Source organism: Rousettus aegyptiacus, unplaced genomic scaffold (genome assembly GCF_014176215.1).
Source record: "Rousettus aegyptiacus isolate mRouAeg1 unplaced genomic scaffold, mRouAeg1.p scaffold_m13_p_4, whole genome shotgun sequence".
NCBI lineage: Eukaryota > Metazoa > Chordata > Mammalia > Chiroptera > Pteropodidae > Rousettus > Rousettus aegyptiacus.
This window is the reverse complement of record NW_023416307.1, coordinates 69,880,244-69,902,703: the sequence shown is the minus strand read 5'-3', so window position 1 is coordinate 69,902,703 and position 22,460 is coordinate 69,880,244. Positions and strand designations below refer to the sequence as shown.

At 34.4% G+C, this 22,460-nt stretch overlaps 1 protein-coding gene across 11 annotated transcripts in view; it reads right to left on the bottom strand.

Annotated features, from left to right (window-relative positions):
• The window catches only part of LOC107510804 (ABI family member 3 binding protein), a 221,433-nt gene that overhangs the window by 97,531 nt on the left and 101,442 nt on the right, over positions 1–22,460 (bottom strand). For 7 of the 11 annotated variants that reach the window (XM_016144711.2, XM_036218492.1, XM_016144713.2 and 4 more), the window contains exons 7-14: positions 22,017–22,065; positions 20,993–21,064; positions 20,350–20,442; positions 14,580–14,657; positions 12,598–12,672; positions 10,892–10,963; positions 10,352–10,426; positions 888–953 (exon numbers count right to left, since the gene is read on the bottom strand). In XM_016144711.2, the coding sequence (XP_016000197.2) occupies positions 888–953; positions 10,352–10,426; positions 10,892–10,963; positions 12,598–12,672; positions 14,580–14,657; positions 20,350–20,442; positions 20,993–21,064; positions 22,017–22,065 (580 nt within the window). The remainder of the gene's footprint in view (positions 1–887; positions 954–10,351; positions 10,427–10,891; positions 10,964–12,597; positions 12,673–14,579; positions 14,658–20,349; positions 20,443–20,992; positions 21,065–22,016; positions 22,066–22,460) is intronic. The other 4 variants (XM_016144714.2, XM_036218493.1, XM_016144716.2 and 1 more) reach the window with 3 other exon arrangements.

Below are 22,460 nucleotides of genomic sequence, written 5' to 3'. Positions count from 1 at the left end.
TGTAATCCACCCTTAGCAGTCTATTTTTTCTTATTTTCTGCTTTTTAAAATTATTTGCTTTTATTTATCATGACACAAATAATACTGAAATAAGGCTACACATACAAAAAATATCAGACATATATGTATGTCTAGAAGAGATCAGTCTTACTTTTAGTCTTCTACAGTATTAAGTTTAGTAGGTGCTTAATAAATAATTTCTAAAAGAACTATTAGATGGAGTTAAACTCACTGTAGCTGGATTAGTAAGTAAGCGAATGCCAAAATTTAGACCTAACTGAATGTCTGTAGACAAAATGAATGACATGATTTCTCTAGAGCAGGATTTTTCACTTTAGCACTATTGACATTTAGGGCTGGATAATTTTTTGCTGTGGGAGCCTATCCTGTGCAATGTAGGGGTTAAGGGGCACCCTAGCCTCTACTCACTAGATATCAGCAGCACCTCATCCAGTTATGACAACCGAAAATGTCTCAAAACATTGCCAAATGCCCCAAGGTGGAGCGGGGGAGAAGATTGCAAAATCACTCCCACTTGAGAACTACTACTCTAGAGAAAACTTTAAAGGATTCTAAAACCTTTCTAGAATGATTCTGAACAATAGAGTGATAGCTCTTACATTACTTTGCCTCAGTGACAACCAAATCTATCCTTACCTCCCACATGTGGCTGAGCTTATTTACTAGCGGATGTACTGAAATAATCACTCAATGAGAGGAGTGGGTAGAATTCCTCTCCCTAACAGATTGGTATTTCTTTCCTGCAGAGCTCCAGAGAGCACTTTTTTTTTTTTTTTTTTCCAATCAGCAAAAATTAAGGAGAGAACGAGGCGCGGTATTTTCAGAACACCTGGAATCCAAAGAAAGAATTGAGAGGCTGGGTATACCTGGATGTGCCTCTGATATTTCAGGCTCATCTGATGTTGCAGGGCTTGAGAAAACATCATAAGTTGCTTTAAAAGAAAAAGTAAAACAAAAGAGAAGATGTTAATTTTGATTACAAAATTTCATAACATATTTTAATGCTGGCTGAAGGAGGACAGTTTTATGTGGTTGCTTGTAAGTTTTGGCTGTAGGCTCCTGGTCTTGATGCGATAGTGCAAACAATCATTGAGACTTGCCTCTAGTCCCTTTTTCCTTGAACTACAGGTCTTAATACAAGCAAGCCCTGACACTGGCCTCTAGGGTGATCTGAGCATACTGCTATATATTTTCAATGAAGTTGTGCCAACTCTATATCAAAGACCTTCAAAGAATATAAACATAAATGAAGTCAGATGGAAGTTTGGGGAGAGATTTCCAAAAAAGTAAATGGCAGCCACACTGAGCCTCTTAGCTCAGTCTACTACATAGTCTTTCTACTTAGTAAAAGTTATTATCATGCTATCTTACATTTGGACAGCATTTTACGGTTTGCGCAGCACTTTCTCATATATAAGCTTATTTAACCCTCTTAATATCCTTGAGAAATAGGTGAGGGAGACTTTATTCTCACTTTATTGATAATGGAGTGTTTTCTCTACTTTCTAGATAATGCAGTTGAGATTCACAACGGTAATTTGCCAGTGGTCACATACTGGGAATGTCAAGTTCAGCATGTTTTTCCTTCTATTCACAGGGCCAGGAATGACAGAGTTAAGACCAGTATTCTTCCTCTTGCACTATTCCCTTCTGCTACTTTACTAAAAGGCAGTTTTCTTTTTATGTTCCTCTATCAAGCCATGGGCCCTCTATAATCTAAGCGGATTTAAAGGTAACATATTCTACATGAAATTAAAAAAAGCAGGGTGACCTCAAAAAAGGGGGGAGGTCGGTTTTAAAATGGGGCTAACTTCATAAAAGTTGTAAGTGCAAGTAAAAAGAGCATTAAAATAAAAATGTTTTCTTTCTACACAAAGAGCTGTCACTATGGTAATAAGAGGTAGAAAGAAAGCATGAACAGTTGCGAGGTAGATGTTACTTTTCTTGCCCATTCAAAATGTCTGTATAGCAATAAACTAAAAAGGCTGGAGCTCATGAGAAAATTTACTCATCAGGATTACTTGTAATTCAGTGACAATGTAATGATTTGAACCAGTGCTAGCTGAAGCTGTAAGAAAGATCATCTCAGACCCTGAGACATACTCTAATAAGCAGACAGGACAGTTTATACTAAATTACATACTGAAGCAGAAAAATACATTTTAATGTGTGAAGGTGAATCTACTTTGCAAAATCTCCAAAACTGAAAGAATATGATGAGTTAAAATATGCCAAAATTCTGAGAGTAAACCATTACATTGTAATATAAAGTTTTCTTTAGCCTAGCTACAATTTTAAAGAGTTAGAGAAGAATGACTAATCTTTTAAAGGACAAAAATGCTGGCAGTTGCTGAACTTAGTCTTGCTTTAAGCCAAGCAATGATGGCTCTATCTACTACTAAATAAATTAGGAAAACTTGACCAACATTTATTCATCCTCTCATACTAGGAAAGAAATTATGAATAGCTTGAAATATTTATATTGTTGTATTGGAAAAATGTCACAACTGTCTTTATGTTAGCCTAAGTCCCATGTTTCTCTTTCATCTAGAGACACTGGACCACCTTTCCTCTATTTTGTACTTTTTGTCCCAAGGGATGATATTTATTTACCCTCTTTTCACTTCTTTTCTGTATTTGCAATTCCCCTCCTTCTGGAGTTTCCAAGGCAGGCTGCCATGTTCCTGCAGGCTATTCTCCGAAGGCATACTACTGCGGAAAGAAGCCCTCCTTCCCACGTTCTCTGGCAACTGCGGCTCATATATAGAAGTTCTAGTTGTCAGGGACCTCTTACTTCCAAACATTTTCCCAAATATGCTTAAGATTAAAATAACACATTCTCTGGCAGATGTGATCCTTGATATTTCTATTCTTGGCATTTCTGAGAGCTGAGTAGTAAAGAACAAGAGTGCTAAAAACACACAATCATCACTTGCTGGGAGTTTCCTGCTGTTTGGGCAGCTTTGAGAAGGACACTACCTCATTTCATTCATGGGTTAAACAAGATTTTTTTTTTTTTTTTTTTTGACGCTGAAGAAATTGATGTCAGAGGAGAGGACAGTGTAGAAATGGAGTTCTTTAGAAATTGACAGCTCGTAATTTCTTTCCAAAATTCTTGTATATGTACTCCTCTACCAGAGTGAAATGCATGGAATTTTTAGGCATCCCTGGTTTTAAAAAGGCTATAAAATTGATAAAAGCTAAGAGATAGGAGTGAACCCTTTTATTTTTCAGACACTCTTCATGGTATCATGTGTTATTGTTCAGAAGCAAAGATCTGTTACTAGTATTTACTTGATGGATAAATCCTCCAGCTACTTGACATTAAGCACTACCTCTCATCTTGCATTCACAGAATACAAATGGGATCAAAAGTTGGAGGAGAAACCTAATGTGAGTAAAATTAGGTCAAGTCAAAGGTTATAAAAGGCAATGCTAGTTTCTTTAAAAAAAGTAATGACTTATGATCATGATAACTAAATTTTATTTCTATATTTTTCATAGAAAAAATATTGTAATATGAAATAAACCACATTACCATAGGCTCATTTGCTCAGTTCCTAAAACTACATAGTTATGTTTTGTTGGTTAAACATTTTACTTTTACTTTTTAAAAACTGATTAGATGCAAATTCCATAATAAAAAAAATGCTCTGACACTATGCTGGAAACATAAGACTGCACATAGACATTTTCAATTATTAAGAATTTATCAATTTATTTTCTTCAAATTCCATGAATATTAATAACTATGTGAAAGACTTTCACTTTTAAACATAAGTTCTTAAATGAAAGACTTTATTAAGAAAGAAATTATGTCTGTCTTGCTCATTATGCGCTCCAAGTTTTATTTACCCTCGTTCGTAATAGAGACTAAATAGAATTAATCTGCAAGATGCTCACTACACTGAGCAAATAACAATGGTTTGACAGTTGATAGTTTATGCTTTTAGTAAAGATAAATGAAAATAGATGAACAGGTCTTTTAATTATTTTACGATACACATACATGTGCATATAAATCTCTTCCTCTACCACACAATTATCTACCATGTGCTTTTGTGGCCATAGAAATAAGAGTCCTAAAAACATATGAAGAAGCAATGGGAAAGTACAACAGGACTGTCAATAAGGAGCTGGATGAGAAAAGCTTTATAAACACCACAAACAGAGTTCTCCGTACTATTGAAATAAATAAAAAATGCTTTCTTCAGTTCATGGAAAAATTAAATACCTTTCTGGTTAACCTTAAAATTTATGAAAATACTGCCTGCAAAAAACAACAACAACAACAGCAACAACAACAAAAACCTCATGCAGCAAAACCAAAGCCTGAGGCTATAAATCTCTAAGAGGCCACAGTAAATCTGTAAACCATCTGCTACACTTGAATTCTATTTTCTTGCTCTCAAAGCATCATCACCACCACTTACTCCTACTTCTCCTCCCTAGGGCTTAATCCAGTTGGGTGGGCCAGATCTATGCCATCAACACCTCATAGGCGAGCAATAAGGACCAAATGTAGAAGTCAACCTCTTTTCAACCATTCTGAGCAAACTACCAAAACTTTCCAACCAATATAGGACTTCTTGGGCACACTGATCCGTTTGGCTTTCAAGTGTTTAAATAATTGATATAGCTTAAGTGTGTATAGCAATTTACTGAAGTTCTACAAAGTACTGAGAGAGCTAAGATCTGAAAATAATAAGTGGATTCTAATGAAAAGACTTAGATCTATAATTCTCCATCTGACTGTCAAGGGAGGTTTCTAAAGATAATGGTTTATCATTCAAGGGTAAATGATTATGCCAGAAGAAATCATTATCTTAGTAATAAGTCAGTACAATTGGAGGGGAAAATCAGTTTCTCTGGAAACATTGGGAAAAGAACAGGCAAGAGAACTTTCTAAACATAAAAATAAACATGTTGAATTATTCCAGGTTATTTAAAGAAACCATTTTCTTTATTTGATTTGCACTTTAAATCCCTCCTACCTCCCAGTACTAAATGATGGTCTTTTAAGAGGATGAATAAGTTAAGGAGGTTTACTACTGATGACATTATCGAGCCAGAAATAGAAAGTTGATTTCCATCCACCCCCTCAAACCATATAAGGACTTTATTATCCCACTTATGGGATAATAAATACATGACATTTATGTTGCTTCTTATACAGGTATCTCTGAAGTCCACAGAAAACACAGAAAGTTGGTCATGGGATCATTTTACTCCCTGACTCTAGGCAGGGCCTGAGTCCAGTTTATAGAATGATATAGGCTGCTAATCAAACTGAACAGCATGGTCATATGATACAATTTCCCATCCCTGTAATGGGGTTAATCGGACATCGGGCCATTCACATGGAGTTGCAGGGCCTCTTCAAATAACACAGCACATTTCCTTTCCATTCTCCTTAAAAATTTTTATGCAAGAGAAATAAAGACCCAAAAATTATTGGTATGGTCATATATATAGAAACACAGAGTTATTTTTCATGATCTCTTCCTTCTTCTATTAGTTAAATAATTTATTGTTATTAAGTGTCTGTAGCATTCAAGAAGTTTGGAATGGGCAGTATGGTGAGAAGGGGGTGCATTCAGTGCAAGAGTTCACTGTGCTGAGAAAATGATAACAGAGTACCCTTTATGTACTGTGAATTATATCAAGTGATTTATATATTATTTCTAAGATATAATAACCCAATGAAAAAAATTTATATATTATTTCCATTTAATAGAAAGGGAAACAGGTTTAAAGGGTTAAATCACTTGTCTACACCCACATAAATGGTAAATAGCTTAACTGCTTACTAACCTAGCTTGGTCTCATCCTATAGCTCATAGGTTAATAATCAGTCACGATGAGAATAAACTTCAGGGACCGGCCAGTCTTTTTCACAGTCTACTTGATATTTCTTAAAAATCTAAGAAGGCATCTTGTTCTAATAAGAACATTTAGGTTACCCTGTTGTGCTATTCTGTGAAAATCCAGAGCAAGCTATATGACATTGTTTCATTTTTAATGTGAAGTGGTTTGTTGGAGATTTAGAAAGAAACGAATGAGGATCTAGTCTTTGCTCTTCTGCCTACTCAGAGACGAGCCCCTTACATACCTCCTTAAGATAAAAGAAAATAACTCTTTGGTTCCAGGGATTCCTGGAGGATCAATTTGATGATAAAAGCACAAGCCTTTGAATTTAATAGAAAGCTGCTATGTAAATACAAAATTATATGATTTCAGTGAAGAAGTAATCCAAAAAGTATGTGCATACATGTGCAAATGCACAATTGGGTGGGTGGGGGGGCAGTTTGAAGGTACTGAGCTTTTCTAGAATTTAGTCCATAATAGCATAGAAATCATAGTCAACTGGCCACCTTCCAATAGAACATAAAACCAATTCCACTGCATCATCAGAAAGATTGGCTTTTCTGAATGACTATCACATGCACTAAAGTATTTCTAAAATGTGGCCAACTTTTTTTTAATACAGACTTTGTAAGTTTATATTCTGGCATGTAATTATAGAGCAGATTTTTATAATTTCCTTTCTATACTTTAGAAAGAATTGGATTGGCCAAGGGAATCAGAAATAATCAATCCTACTTAAACATTGTATTTAAGTACTTAAATTTAAATACTTAAATTTTGTATTTTAATACAAAATACAATTCCAAATAATGAGATCACAAAATACAGCATTAATGAAATATTAGGGCAAATAGGCTGAAAGTGGGGAAGAATATGTTTGATGACTACACTTCTCAAATTTCCTGGAATATTCCAAATTCTAAATACCCTGTCCTGTTCTTGTCATAAACTATTGAAATGACCCAGGGATTTCAACAATCGGCATGCAGAGTAGAATTTTCACATGGTTTTTTATATCTAGAAGTAATACGACAGTCCTTTTGAGAACATACATTCTGATGATTTGGTACAGAATGTGAAGTAAATGTGGAAAACGAATCCAGTAAATACTGAAGCAAATGAATTTTACAAAAGGTATTAATAAATCACGTTTAATGGTCGATAGGGAAAAGCAGCCCCTGGCATCTAATGCTTGTCTAGTACCCACAGCCGGCTTGATGTTCTGCTGAACAGCAACAATTTGAAAGGACATCAACATCAGACAAGACCACTCAGTGACCAAGATGGATTGAGACAAAACCAAGAGCACTCTGTAATTGTGTAGAAAACAAACGAATGCATAAGCACAAACATGACAGTTCCCACATTCTGGCTAATATGACTAACTGCTGTTTCTTTACCAATCATAATTTTAGCTTTATTCTTCTTGCCTTCCTTGATTGAATTAAGATATTCAATCACAGAATTACTCCCACTTTCATACAACATTCAATCCAGAGCAAAGTTTCACTTTCTTGGACCCTCCCCAGAATCACCTAACACAACACCAAATTTTGCAATATGTCTTTTCCAATACCCTGTTACTATGAGATCCCACAGTTATTCATGGCTTCCATTCTCCATTTTTGCAATGAGTAAATAAACCTCACTTTGTTCAAATACAGGTATGTTCCTGGTGGTCTTTAACTGAGGACATTGACATAGTAAATATAGATGTATTGTTTCATGACAGAGAAAACAAACTATGTTAATTTTGCTATAATACTGTCATTAATACCAGCTACAATATATCATTTCTTCAAAGGATATAATGACTGAAAATGGGACCAAAGGTTTTATGAACCAGCATTCAAGTACTAGCTCTACCTCTTTCTCTTCTTAATTCTCAAAGCAATTGCAATTAGGAAGCTATGAGTAACTGGAAAATAAAATAGTCATATGCACTGAAACTTAGTACATGTATAAATTCACACAAAATCAATCACAAGAAACACAAAAGGCTGAAATGAATGAAAGGATGGCATGAATATATCAACTCTTAAAATCACAAATAATGCATTTGATAAATTTTAATTTGAAATTTAACATGTTAGGAAGATACCACAGAACTCTTGCATAAGAGTTAGGTGTAAGCATTGTGTGCATTTGCAGAAACAATTGATACTTAATCATCTACTTTGAGAAACCGATCTTATATTGACTTGAGGCCTCTTGTCCTATAATTAATCACATTTGATGATTTTTATCAGCACCATGTGAAATATTACAGACTACAGTGCTAATGTACTGCTTTTCAAACTTTAATGTTCATACGAATTGCCTGGAGATCTTGTCAAAAAGCAAGTCCTAACTCAATAGATCTGGAGCGGAGCTCCAGATTCTGCCTTTTTAACCAACTCCCTGGTGATATCAATGATGCTGGTTCAAGGATTATACTAAATAGCAGAGGTATCAAAATTAAATGTTGTAAAGGCAGGCTAGGAAGTTTCTGGGGCTAATGTTCATGCCTGCAATCATCCCCTCAGGACTGGTGCAGCCCATGACAAGCCCTAACACTTCATGCAGAGAAGGCTGGCAGTGACAGTTGGAAGTTCTCTGACAGTCTAAGGTTGCCCTGGCAGTAGTGACAGAGCTGCACAAAACTGCTTCCTGCTGCATTAGCCCAACAGAGAAAAACTGGAATATTCCTTTTCTACAATTAAAGGCAAAAGGAACCCTGCCTTTATTGGGATTTCTTATCTATCTATCTTTGTGTCTTTGTAACTCGAAAACCATTAATTCCCAACACATTCTCCCCACTCCCTAATGTTTGGTTCGATTCAGGCTTTATATATAATTTATACCCTAGGCATTAAAATTCCACATAGTTTCCTCGAGGTTTTGGTCAGTTTATTCTTGAATAATTATAGGCAAAAACAAACAAACAGACAAAAAACAAAAATAAAAATAAAAACTGGAGGCTGCTCAAGGGAAACCTGGGGGATTCTATGTCCCCTATGTTATAACCCAAAAGCTAAGAGATGAAAGCTAAGAGATGGGCCTAAGAGTTCATCTAGTCCAGTGGGCCCCAAAAGTGTTTGGTTTGGGAGATGTGATGCTCCTGAAGGATGTGGGAATCAAGCCAGGCCCACCTTAGTGCAGCAGATAAACTATCACACATGGCCACAGACTAGTTGTTGTACCATAGTCACAGTGTAGCTCTTCCTATGTAATAGCTAATGGAACTAGAGGCTTGGTATGAAACTCTACCTAGAACCTGAATTTTTGACTCAGGAGACCTGGATTGCTAAGGGTATTTTTGCACCCACATTAAGTAATTGCACTAGAGTTTCAAGGGCAGTGACTAGGGGAACCAAGGCTTAGAAAAAGCCAATTTGAGGCTTCTCTGGATAGGCTGATAACCATAGCAAACTTTCAGTGGCATTTGAGAAAACTAGGGAGACTATAATAGACATGCTTTCTTCATTTGATACCATCTTTCACCTTTTTTTTTTTTTGAGATCTGAGCCAATAACGTATACCAGAGAAAGAATAATTTGACTAAGATCTATGTATCAGAAGGTTCATTCTCATTCTTTCTCAAATCAGTCATCTGCTGTAACGCTTGCTGAAGAATTCCACAAAATGGTATATTTAACTTCATTACATAAACTAACTACATTACATACTATATTATAGGTGCTCAAAAAAAAAATCACAACTAAAAGGTACACAAAAAATTAAAATACAAACGAATAAAACAAAAATCATGAAAGTAATCACACAAAATGGTTTCTGAGATTTTCTTATAATTCTCCTATTTTGAATATTTCCTTTAGTTGATTGCTAGGCATCAAAGAAAAGATGCATAGGAGAAAACATTTTTTGAGAAAAATCTATTTTTAAAAAAGGGAATCTATCTCTCAATCAATTTTAGTGGTGGAACACAAGAATTCTCAGGAGAAAAAAGCCAATCACTACAACTTACAAAAGAACAAACTAAGACCCAGAAAAGTAGAGAAAAGAAGCAAAAGTATATGGTTAGTAGGAAAGCCAGAATTAGAGCTAAAGTCCATTATTATTGCCAAGATCTGTAGTCTTCCCTCTATATCATAATGTGTTTACAGATTTTAGGACTTAGTAATAATATCTTGAATATAATAAGCTCTCACAGGTTCATTTCTGAAAAAAGAAACAAATATCTACTGGCAAAAGAAACTGTTATGGCAGACCCATGATGATTCTTATTTTTGCTACTGCTTTCATGTCACTAAAGAGATCTCTAGAAAAATCAATGAGCCAATTCGTAGTTCATCTTCTAGCCAAACTTCTACTTATATGTCCAGACATTAAAACATAAATCTTTAAAACAAATTCAAAACCATTTTGTTTTTGTGATAATCAACTAAGGAACCTATAAAAATAAAAATGAGAAGTTATTTAATACTGTTGTTCCATCCATTTTAAAAATGAATGCCATTACCAGTTTGAGGTGGTAGAACTTTGGAATCTTCCGATATTTTAGCTGTAGGTAAAATCCATGGCTTTTCACTTGAAGCTACAGCAAAAGAAATGGAATTTGCTGAAGATTTTTTGTAGAGGACAAAAAGACAGAAATAGGTTGCTGGTATGGTTAAGTGACTACAAAAAGCCTGTAACAAAATGTGCATACTGATCCAATCAAAAGCCATATCTCAAGAAGAAATCAATATGTACCCATCCCAAGACCATTTGATTAGTAACTAGAGAGAGACCAGAATTTGACATTATACTCTCAACATATTTGAGGACAGAAAATGAACTTAATGGGCTATATGGAATTAACAGACTGATGATACTAAATTTTAAAAAATAATCCTATCAAATATATATATTTTTAACAAAATCAACCACATGTTTTCCCAAGTTAATGGAATTCATGAGCTCACTGAGGTTTGTAGAGATAGGACCCAGTAAATGTGTCCTCTAGAATTAAGCAATCACCATCCATATCTTAACACCAGATTTCAGGTTCTGTTATTACCCAAGGTGCCCCCAGGTTTCTCAAAAGGAAAGGGTGTTTTTGCCTGAGGAAATTCTGGAAGTCTTTTCGGAGCTGTAATGAAACATAAGAAATATTATGACTTGCGGTACAAGTAACAGAGAAAAGATTTTTAAAATCACAAGCTTGCTAAAACAAAAAACACAAAATGGCAAATTACTCATGTTAAGTAAGGAACTGTTAGTAGTATTTCTTACTCCCGTGTTTCAATGCTTCATAATAAAGCTTCTTGTTCTATTTTTTATAATCAAGCCATGATTTCTGAGAAATTTGGGCTCTTCTTTTCACCTTCATTAAATTAGTTTCCTAATTTCTTCATTTATGTGTATGTATGCATGTAGATATATTTTATTTAAACTCAAATCAAGCACCAAACACATCTGAACTAGAAAATGTCCATCTAATAGCTTTTAAAAATAGAATTTCAGTAACCACATGGCTTTATATTTAAGCTCCTGCTTCCTATCTAACAACTTTTTGATATTATACTCATAAAGAGATTCTAAGAAGCAGTCTGCATAAATATTATAAATGTCTTTCATGTGAAAAGAAAAAGATACTCAGAAAAAATATAGAAAAGTATTCTGTGACAAAATAATTTTGAATTAAAAGAATCAAGTATAACATCAAAATATGATCACCAAAAAGGAAAACAAATAAAAATTTGTCATAGAGAAACTCTTTAGGATCCTAAATTATAAAATAAAGATTTTATAACATTTAAAAACTTGGTGTTGGGGAATTTATTATTTTATAAGCCATTTGTCCCTTCTTTCCTGCGAGGAGATAAATTTGAATGAATTAGCCTCAAGACTCCTTTCAAGCATGCATAAAATTTCCAAGGTAATAAAAAGCTGTAGTTTTTAATAATTTTACCTAGAGTGCTCAGTGGCAATTAAAACCTAGGTATTAGAATAGTTTACAATGTTTCCGGGGTCCTTTCACTGAGAACAACAAGAAAGACTTCAATAGTTAGCAACTGCATGAATCGCAATTTGATGTTGTGGCTTAACCATGACCATGTGACACATGCTCATAACAGAATGTGTGCTGAGCAGCTAATGCCTTTCATGGAAATAGTTGGCTTCCCTGGAACAGTTTTACATAGTGGTTATAAATTGAAGGTATGCTTTCAAAATGCCTTGGTGTGACATGGAAGATCAGTATCACAAGTATAGAACAAAATACATGCTGCTCCATTTCTTCAGGAGAAGAGAACAAAGCAAGTTGTGTTCTCTTGGGCCAAGAAGCAGCTAACATGCATGACGTGAAATTCTTATTAGAAAGCATGACACTTGTAGGGATTGTCCTCAAGTTTAGTACACACAAGACTTGGAAAAATCAATCAAAACAGAAAGCAGACATAATCAAGACTTCCAGATTTCCCCCACCCCCTTAGCTTTATGGGTTAAAAGGCTGGCATTCCGTTTTTCTATACATCCCAAGAGACTGGTTAAAAGGATATGCAGTTAGCACCTAGCATCCAGAGCTACCTAGAATATCTGTCACCAGGATCAAGGCATGTTGTTAACTCTTTAATAGAACTGGTCCATGAAATTGGAAGATTAACTACTGCCAGTAAGGAGGGGAGAGATTAGGGGGAAAGCTAAGGTATTGGGTTACTTTTTATTTGTATGAGATGGGGGATTTTTTTTGGTTTGTTTTAGAAAAAAAGTTCTTAGAATTACCCAGTTTTCTTTCTGAAATGTCTAACACACTAGACACAGTGGGTTTAGTAGTTCTTGGAACTGATTCAGGAGTCACTGGAAGGTAAAAAAGACAACTTTATTTTAATTAAGATAAAATGATGAAGCAACCAAAGATCATAAGATATTTTTTGCCCTTTAGAATTAGTAACTGACACTTAGATAGCTCATCATGTTTCAAATTATGTATGTTAAGGACTCCCTGGCTCACCCAGGTGCTTGAGCTGACATTTATCCAACCTTTCTTTTCTGGGTTTGGTCCACTTTCCATGTATTCCCAAAAGCACACTGAACTGACCTCCATAAAAGCACTTATCAGATTAATCATAATTTTTTATTTATCTGCCCTTTTCTTCAGAGCTTAATGCAATGTCTGGGATATAGTAAAGTAAGCACATGATAAATGTTTATTAAATGAATTAATTAATGAGCAAATAAAAGAATCATCCAGGGCAAAAGGTTTATTTAGACCTATTACATTATAAGATTTCTCTCTTTCAAACTACAGTCAACATGCAAAAGTTGGAACTGGGTTCAAGTTATGATAACAATTCAAATGCTTAGGCACAAGTCTGGTCCAAGAGCTAGATCAAAGGCAATGATCACCTCGAGTAAATAGTTTTGAGGAAATAAGGACCAGGATCACTGAGATCTGGAATGAATTGTGAGCTAGACAATTTCAGAATTTTGTAGAGTAGACACATGATAACATAATAACACTGTTTAAGTGTTTCTGAAGTGGAAAATTCTGAGGAAGGATTGGCAGAGAACTGAGAAATCTGTAGACTCTCTCATAAGATAACGTGCCAAGAGAAGAAAGTGGAATTAGGGAAAGTATAATTGGGTTGAATCTTTGGGAAGGAAAGAACTTGGAGCCATCCACTGGGCCATGCTCATTTTTTTTTTTTTTTTTTTTTTTTTTTTTTTTTTTTAGTATTGAATAATTATATTGAAATCATAAAACTACCTAGGAATTTCATTCAAATAGATTATTTTAGCATCTGGAATAGCTTCTACCTCTGCCCCAACTCCCAAGAAGGCGAGGAATGGAAGGTCTTTTTACTCTGTTAAAAATATCTCTACTTGTATAGGTTTCTTGAAATTAAGTTATTGTATTTCCCCACCAGACTTTATCTTCTTTGGACCAGTTATCAGTCCAAGAGTTTAATGCATGGACAGTATCACTAATATTACAATTAATAGCAATTTTATGGATTAAAAAATTCACTTTAGGTTGGAGTTACTTTGCTAAATGTGGATTTGGGGAGTTCTTGCCAGACATTTATTTCACTGAGCCCTAGATGAGGTAGTACTGCTCTGGCAAAGACTATAGTTCAGAGATAATATGTTCCCAGTAGGCTGGACTTGGGGAGTTCATTCATAGAAATGCTGAATGTTTGTTAGTAACAGCTGATAAACTGGGGGAGAGGGGAGGGGAATGCATACTACATCCATTCTTTAAAGGATTTTTACCAAGCTATTACATATTCTCTAGACTACTATTGTTGATCTTCCAGAGATATTGCTGCTAAACAATTCCATTGTACTTACATAGATCTCAAGCTATGGATCTGTGAAGGATAATGACATTTTATTAAACTGACCACTTGTAACATGAAGAGAAAGCAGTCTGTCTTCATATAAAAGGTAAGCATCAAAACTTGGTATCACATTTTAGTATAAAAATATTTCAGTACACGGAAGCAACAACTTTTATTTAGAGTGAAAAATACAGTTTCCATATTACATATCAGATGTTATATGAGTCAATAGTTCATTTTGCATCTGTTGTTTTTTCAAACATTAGATTAAGAACATAAACTGTCCTATAGTTTTGTGCTTCTGATCAAAATAAATTTCCTACTGGCTCTTCACTGAAACCAGTACAGGCTAGTCAATTATTTACTTTTTGAAAACATATGTTACTTCTTCTCTCAAAGCCAACAACATAAGAATGTCATTACCTGTTATAGGCTGTGCTGGGATTTTTTCTACCTTTGGTGTTTTAGATTCAGCCGGTAATGCCAAGGTTTCATTCTTAGCTAAAAAAGTCAGAGAACAAGAAATTTGCTTCATTTTCTTAGAACAGTTTCCAAATACAATTCATTCAAAACATAATCAAGTAACAGATTATTTCCAGAAATTCTGCTTATCTCTTCCCACCAAGCAGTTAACAAAATCTACTGTGCATTTCTACCAGGGATTAGCACGAGTACATGACAGTTTTCAGAATTCCTTCTCATTAACCCTAGGTATTTCTTTAAGATCTAAGCTGGCATTGGAATGAAGAAAAAAATCACAAGCCAATATTTGGATGACCCTCAAGCTGTTCTGATTCATAGAGTTTCTGGAAGGCATAGGTTGTATTGAAAATACTCTATGGGATTTTATATTCCAGTACTCCTAATTTAAAAAAAAATTAATAAATAGAAAATTTCCATTATTATGCATGGTAAAATATGTAATAGGTTATGACACTGAAATTTTAGAAAAGCACAAATAACACACACAGGAAACTAAAACTAAATTATTTGAAAACATTTGTGTCAAAAAAATACTACCAGTAATTTATTTGAGCCACATGTTAACAAAGACCTTTTCTTTTAGTCACACATGAGAATTCAGTGTAAAGAATAAAATCAGATATTTTTCTATTTTTTCCTTCTTCAGATGACTATTTAGGAAACTTCCTTCTAAAATTTAGGTATTCTTTTTCAAAGAAAATACATTTCATATCAGAGTTTCCCAATGATTAAGGTATTCTTCATTTTAAAAATGCACTTAAGGTTAAATTAATTTGGCTAGTTAGTACACGAATCAATGACCTACTTGTAATATTCTGAAACAATCTAGTGGCATAAAAGAATTCATTCATCTTTGAGACACCCCGATCATGTCATTTTGAATTGATTATATAATTTAGATGGGAATTTTTAGAGTTCTAAGATTGTATAGAAACTCCTTGGGTTTCTTAGCTTTGGCATTACTGACATTTTGGGCTGGGTAATTTTTGTTGTGGGGGGGCCTTTCCTTTGCTGTAGGATGTTTAGCAGCACCTCTGGCCTTTACCCACTAGATTCCACTAGCACTTACATAGTTGTGGCAACCAAAAATGTCTCCAGACATTGCCAAATATCCCCTGAGGGACAAAATAGCCTTCTGTTGAGAACTATTGATCTAATCTGTACTCTCAAAGTTCTCTCAGGATGCAAATTTTGTAACCTTCTGTAGTTCGCATCACTATTCTAAAGGCCACTTTCTTCTCAGTTAACATGGGCACAAAATATTTATTTACTTCTGATGGACAAAGACAATTTTAAAGTCATCCTTTTCAAAATGTTAATAAAAGCCAATCTATTTTTAATCTGTATTACGGAGGTGTACAATACATAGAGCTAATTATTTTCAAGAGTGATTTAAAATGCTAAAAATAGATGTCACAAGTGCTACATACTTGCCATATTAAATAGTCAAGTGTGTGTCTTGGATTCGGGTTTACATGAAGTTGCACAGCATGTCTGTACAACAGAAATGTTTAATATTATTGTTCAAATTAATTAAGCAGGGCATAAAGAAAAGGAACTCTATTTGGAATAACTAAAAAAAAAAGATCTAGTATAATTTTATGAAAAATTCTGGTTTTGAAATTTCTAAATTTTATCAAGATTTTTTTCCTGCCTTTTTTGTAGTCAGTTTTTATTTAGAATGATCGCGATTGTTAGCACAAGAAAAAAAAAAAACAATTCAGAGTACAAATTTTTATGATTATAAGGTTTTTATTTTATACTCGTTTCCTTTTCAGTGTCTTCTTATCCTTCAGGACACCTTTGCTAATCCTCTCCTTCCTATGAGTATCTGATGCTCTTGGTGGTTCCCTGGCTGACTAGGAGTATTTATCTATCTATTTATTTTAACTTCCAAAGCCTAGACTTTCATACAATGTTCTGAGTTGCTTTGCTTTAGCTCTTTATATTCTAAACATGCCCTTAGCTGGCAATCACATTACTCTAAAATTAGCTGTTAATGAAGAAGAAATGGTAAACTATCTTCCCAAGAGGTATTTGTATTCTTTACACATCACTAATTACTTACAAAGGCATAATGTATTTCTTACTATGGCATTTCAGGAATCAGAGAAATTGGTAGATAGAGAAGATATTTGAATAGAGAACTCTTTATGTTTCCTATCAACCCATGAGCACTATCTATGTACAACTACAGTCTTGGCAATGGCAGAGCAAAATGCCATCAGAACCTAAAACCCAGGAAATTCTTTTTCCTCTCTGATTCTTCTGTACCTTTTTTCAACACACTGTTTCCTTGAATTTTTGGCAAGCGAAGTCTTGGGTTTGGCAAAGCCTTTGTATGACCCTGGGAGATGTGGGTGTAATACTAACTTTTTGTTTATTTCTCTCATTATTCACACCATGTGTTCTTAGAACAAAAGCTATTAATTTCTCCGTATCCCATGACTGGCCCTGCTGGAATGAGGATATTATTTTTAGAATTTATCCCCTCAAAAAATAGGACTTTTCTGAATTACAGTGATAAATAACTCAAAGAAAGTTTACTTCTCCCGCACAGCTATAAAGAACTGCATATGTTCACACTATTTTCATTAAAAAAACCCAATAAATTTAAATGTAATTTTTTGTTAGCATTCATTTTGAATAGTAAAAAATTGGAAGCAACATATACATTTATCAACAGAGGTATAGTCATACCACAGAATATTATATATCATTAAAATGAGTGAACTTGGGTTAATAATATGCATCAAATTGGGTAAACTTTTAAAAACAATATCGAGAAAAAAACAATTTGCGGAATATATACAAATCATTAATAATGTGGAGTCACTTAGGTATTTTTAAAGAGAGGTAGATTAGGGTGCTTTCATTACACATTCCCCAGCAAACTCCAAATCCATAAAAGAAATTTTTGTTTCATTAAGTCTCTTCTTGGAGTTCCCCTCCTTGGTATTTCCCACACTTAGTGCTGATCTTTGCCAGTACCTATCTCAGACGTGCCCTGGGGCTCATGCTTTAGAGCAGCGGTTCCCAACCTTTTTGGCACCATGACTAGTGCTCACGTGAGAAGCTTATGCCTGATGATCTGAGGTGGAGCCGAGGTGGTGATGTCAGCACTGGGGAGCAGTTGCAAATACAGATGTAGCTTCACTCTGCTAACCTGTTGCTCACCTTCTGCTGTGCCTGGTTCCTAACAGGCCTAGACTAGCATTGGTGTGTGGCCTGGAGGTTGGGGACCCCTGCTTTAGAGGACCCCAACATCACAAATATATATAATAAAAATGTATGAAAGTACACATGGGTACCTCTTACATGTGCTAACACCAAGCAACCCACTGTGCAAGTATCCAACTTTATGTTAAATGTAATTTTTAAACAAAGTCTATTAAGATGATATTTTTGATAGATTTTCTAGACATTTTCAAACTTACTGGCTATTGGTGTCTTTAATCCATAAAAAATTTGTCATCTATTGAATTTAAGATAATTGTTTTCCCAGGAACACAAGTTTAAAAAGTTATTTATTATTTGCATAGAATGTTTTCCATTGAAATCAAATTCAATCCTGAAACTTTAGTGAATCATATTGAGAAACAAAAGCTAAACAAAACAAAACAAAAATTTACTGTTTAATTCTCTAAATCAAAGAAAATAGAAAGGCTGGATTGGCATTAAGGTAGCTGGCAGAATGTTGCAAAAAAACAAAAATCAAAAAAAATTAGGAAATATCACTCAAGACTAAGGATTGAGAAATAAAACACCTTCCAGTTCAAAACTGACAGCAGTAGTTTGAGAAAAAAACTGCTCATCTTCACTCTCCTTCACAAATCCAAACAAGTTTTCCAGGTGCTGGGCAAAGTAGTACATAGGTTCCAGGCCGAGAACAGGTAAATGCAAAAATCCTGAGCTCTGATTCCAAACACATGTTCACTGAGGGAATTTAATTTGGAAGTTTCCTTGCTGTTAGCATAGCATATAGATGATGTAGAGCTGAGTCATAAGTTTTATAGCTAAAAGGAGGATGGTCTAGTGTGATGTACAAATTAAGGAAATGAAGCCTAAGAGTCATTTATCTACATTTTTAGAGGTAACTCATTTTAGAATTAACAGGTATGAATATTTTACAGTAAAAATGTAACAAGTGCATAAAATCACAAAGATTTACTTGCAAATATTTTCACATCTTAATAAAATGGTGATGGGAAGATTGGTGTTTTTTTTTTCTAAAATTGTAGGTCTAATAGTTCACTATTAAGTGCTTGTCTACCCGCTTAAGGCTTTGTTCCTCCTTCTTATCCGGAAGTTATCAAAATTAACAGCTAAGGAGAGCTTAAGAGTTCTTACCTTTTAAAACTGTTACAATCTGATTGCCTAGCATCAAATAAGCAAGCAGGTCTGGTTTCCAACAAGGGAAAAGACGTTAAATCTGAAGGCTCTGTATGGACAGGTCATCGGGTCTCTGTAACCCACCATTACAGTCCACAGCAACTTGCATTTTTGGACAGAATAATGCTAAGTAGTTGTTGAATGAATGCTGCCAAACGGGGGCCTTGGACCTCTGTTTTTGCATCCGCACAATGTGAAGCTTCAGTCACATAACTGCTAAGGTTCTTAGCTAGTGCCTACTTCATGGAAAATACTCTGCATTTTTGTCTTACTGAATTTCTACCACATCACGACATCATCTCCTTCCAATGGCCCAAGACATTCTCCAGAGACTATAGAGGGGTGGTTCTCAAAGCATTGTTCCTAAACCAGCAGCATCAGTATACTATAAGAACTGCAAATTCTCAGGCCCCGTCCCAGATCTACTGAATCAGTTAACTCTAAGGGTGGGCCCAGCAGTCTCTGTATTCAAAAGCTCTCTAAGATGTCTGATGCTCCACCAAGTTTGAGATCCTCTGCTATAGAGAGAATGCAGACTGATCTGATGCTCAAATGTAGCAACTGACTTAGCCCAGGGACCAGCACAATTATTCCCTGGGCTCCTTTTAAAGGGTTTTGTTGCTTGGTTATTTTTTCCAAATTGTTATGTTTTACATTTATTAAACACTAAAATCATATCAGGTTTGTTTTTTCTAGAAGTAGGAAACAGTATCAAATACAAGCGAATAATAATTCTAATAGACCCGACCTTTACATCAGTTCCCAATGAAAATACCTAGTGGTCCATTGATAGTTTGGTATGTGTAATTATTTACAATCATTACTTTATTTAAAAATTATACTTATAAAAATGTGTGTACTTTGGATATTTGATAAATGTTCATTCACTCTTCTTTCATAAATGTAAAGATTTTATTTAAATTTAAAAATTCTTTCCCTATAGAATATTATTTAATACTTTTAACACTACAAACTCTCTGCTTTTTACTTTTTTTTTCAATTATTTTTATTGTGGTAAAATATTCATAACATAAAATTTATGATCTTTTGGTTATATACCTAAAGATACATTTATACATTTCTTTTGGTTATATACCTAGAAGTGGAATTGCTGGATCATATGGTAATTCTATTTTTAATTTTTTGAGAAATGGTCATGCTGTTTCCATTTTACATTCCCATCAGCATTGTACATGCCTGTCCCTTACTTTTTAATTTAATCCCAAGTAACTAATTTGCTAGATCACTTGGATATTTTAAGACTATTGGTGTTAGTACTCAGTCACTGCAAAGTTCAAATGAAAATTTTGCTGCTTACCTAATTGTCTCTTGATTGCATCTGAAATCTCAAACATTATGGATGTAGGAAGTTTTACAGTGGTTTCATTAAGACCTGGAATAACAAGGTGGACTGCAAGGAAATAAAAGAGGAAGAAAATCATCATGACATAAAACAAAGCTCAGAGCATCATACTAGTAACTATGAACTTTAGCACTTATTTTGCTTAGTCAGCTTTAACTCAAACTTCAAAATGTTGGAAAAATATGACAGTATCTTTTAAATAGAATCTTTTTCATATTATGAACTAAATTGAAATTCTATGGCTTTTAATCCATGAACTCGAAAATTATAAAATGGCTGTTTAATGTGATAAACAAAGAATACCATAATTAATTTCTTAAAAAGCAGTCCAATATGACAAAGACTCCCTCATGACTGCTACAGCCCTGTGGGGCAGGTAGGAGGGATGCCACCATGTCCACTAGGCATGGGATAGAGCTGCTTCTCTAACATGATAGAAGTAGCATCTCTAAGTTCTTAACCAGGATGTTAAACACTGAAAGGAAATGAATCAACATCAATTCAAAAGACTTGCTCACAGTGCAAAATTCTGTAAAGGATCCATTATCAAAAAATAGCCCAACTTTCTTAATCTAGGTACAGATTTCAAGATACTCACGTAGTATTGTTCCTCCAATGGGAGTCTTATCAGGGGATTTAGTTGAAGCCCTGTGAGTAACATTCTGAATCACTGTTGAAATATAAAAATATAATTGTGTGATGGAAAAAAATAGGAAGCAGTAAGAAGCTAATAATGTGAAGACATCTGTACCAAGGAAACCCTGACCTAACTTTTCAATTCATAGAAAGAAACTCATTGGGCTGGCTACACGGCCAATGAAAGGACTAGGAAACACATTTTACCTTGATGCTTCTGTCTATAAGTAATGAAAGTCTATTACTCTATCATAAAGTGTTCCATTCCAATGAGCTGAATATTTTTTCCTCATTTCTACTCTCTGCAGCCTACCCACATTAACAGACAAAATGAGGCAATGACCTAATAAATAAAAAATAAGAAAATGTATATTCTCAAAGCAAATCCATCTTTGGATGATTCCAATATTAACTGACCCTGTTTTGAGAGTATACTTGGAACACTGCGTTTTTTTTTTTTTTAATGAAAAACTATCTCAAGTGCCCAATCCTCTCTACCAAGAAACTCTCTAAAAATAATAAAATGTATCAGATAATTTGAAAAAAAAACAGTTAAAACAAAAACAACAATGCTGAAATGAAATAAGACATTATAATTCTTGAAACCCGGATGTCTTTACTTTCCATAAAGTGACCACTAAATCATAGCTCTCATTTCATTAATCAAAATGTCCATTAATGACTTTCTTTATGTATGCTAACTTAACCCTGAACAAAGCCACACAAATTTAACTGGTTTTTTTTACAATTAAATATTTCTTAAAATTGCTTTGTCCCTAGTTGTCCAACCAATGCGACTTGGCAATTTGGCTTATTGGTATAAGAATCAAAATACCTACTAACTTCTAACTTACTAGACCATACTGGTTTCTTTAAACCATTTCTGAAAAACAATTATCATAAAAGTAGAGAAAATACATGCTATGTTTAATTATTTCAGTTTAAATGTTCTAAACACATATCCAGAGCAGGCTCATGTGAATTACCTTGCTTGATGATTGTTATTGGGATCACTTTCCTTGGGACGTATGCTGGCTGAAGAGAGAGGAAGAGAGTCAGCTTCACAGGTAGTGTTAACTTTATTAAAATAATAAATCAAAGAACTGGAAGTAGCCCTTTTTGTCTTTAATGAAGTCACTATGACACTGATTTAACAATTGCTGGAAAGATCTTTAGTACATATATATCTGCTGCTATTTTATTGGACTTGCTTGGTTTTCCCCATAAATGTCCAAAGATCTGACAGAAGCAGTTTCTTCAGAACTCCCTTTATTTAGAAACTGCAATGGAGAGAAATAAATCCTCTGGACTGAATACTATAGTTTATTTTCATTTCATTTGAGACATGACCCAGCCAAATTCTGTTTTTACATTCCCTCTCAAAAAGCAGTTACGCTTCATAGTATCTTTTAAAACTAAACAAGAGCAAT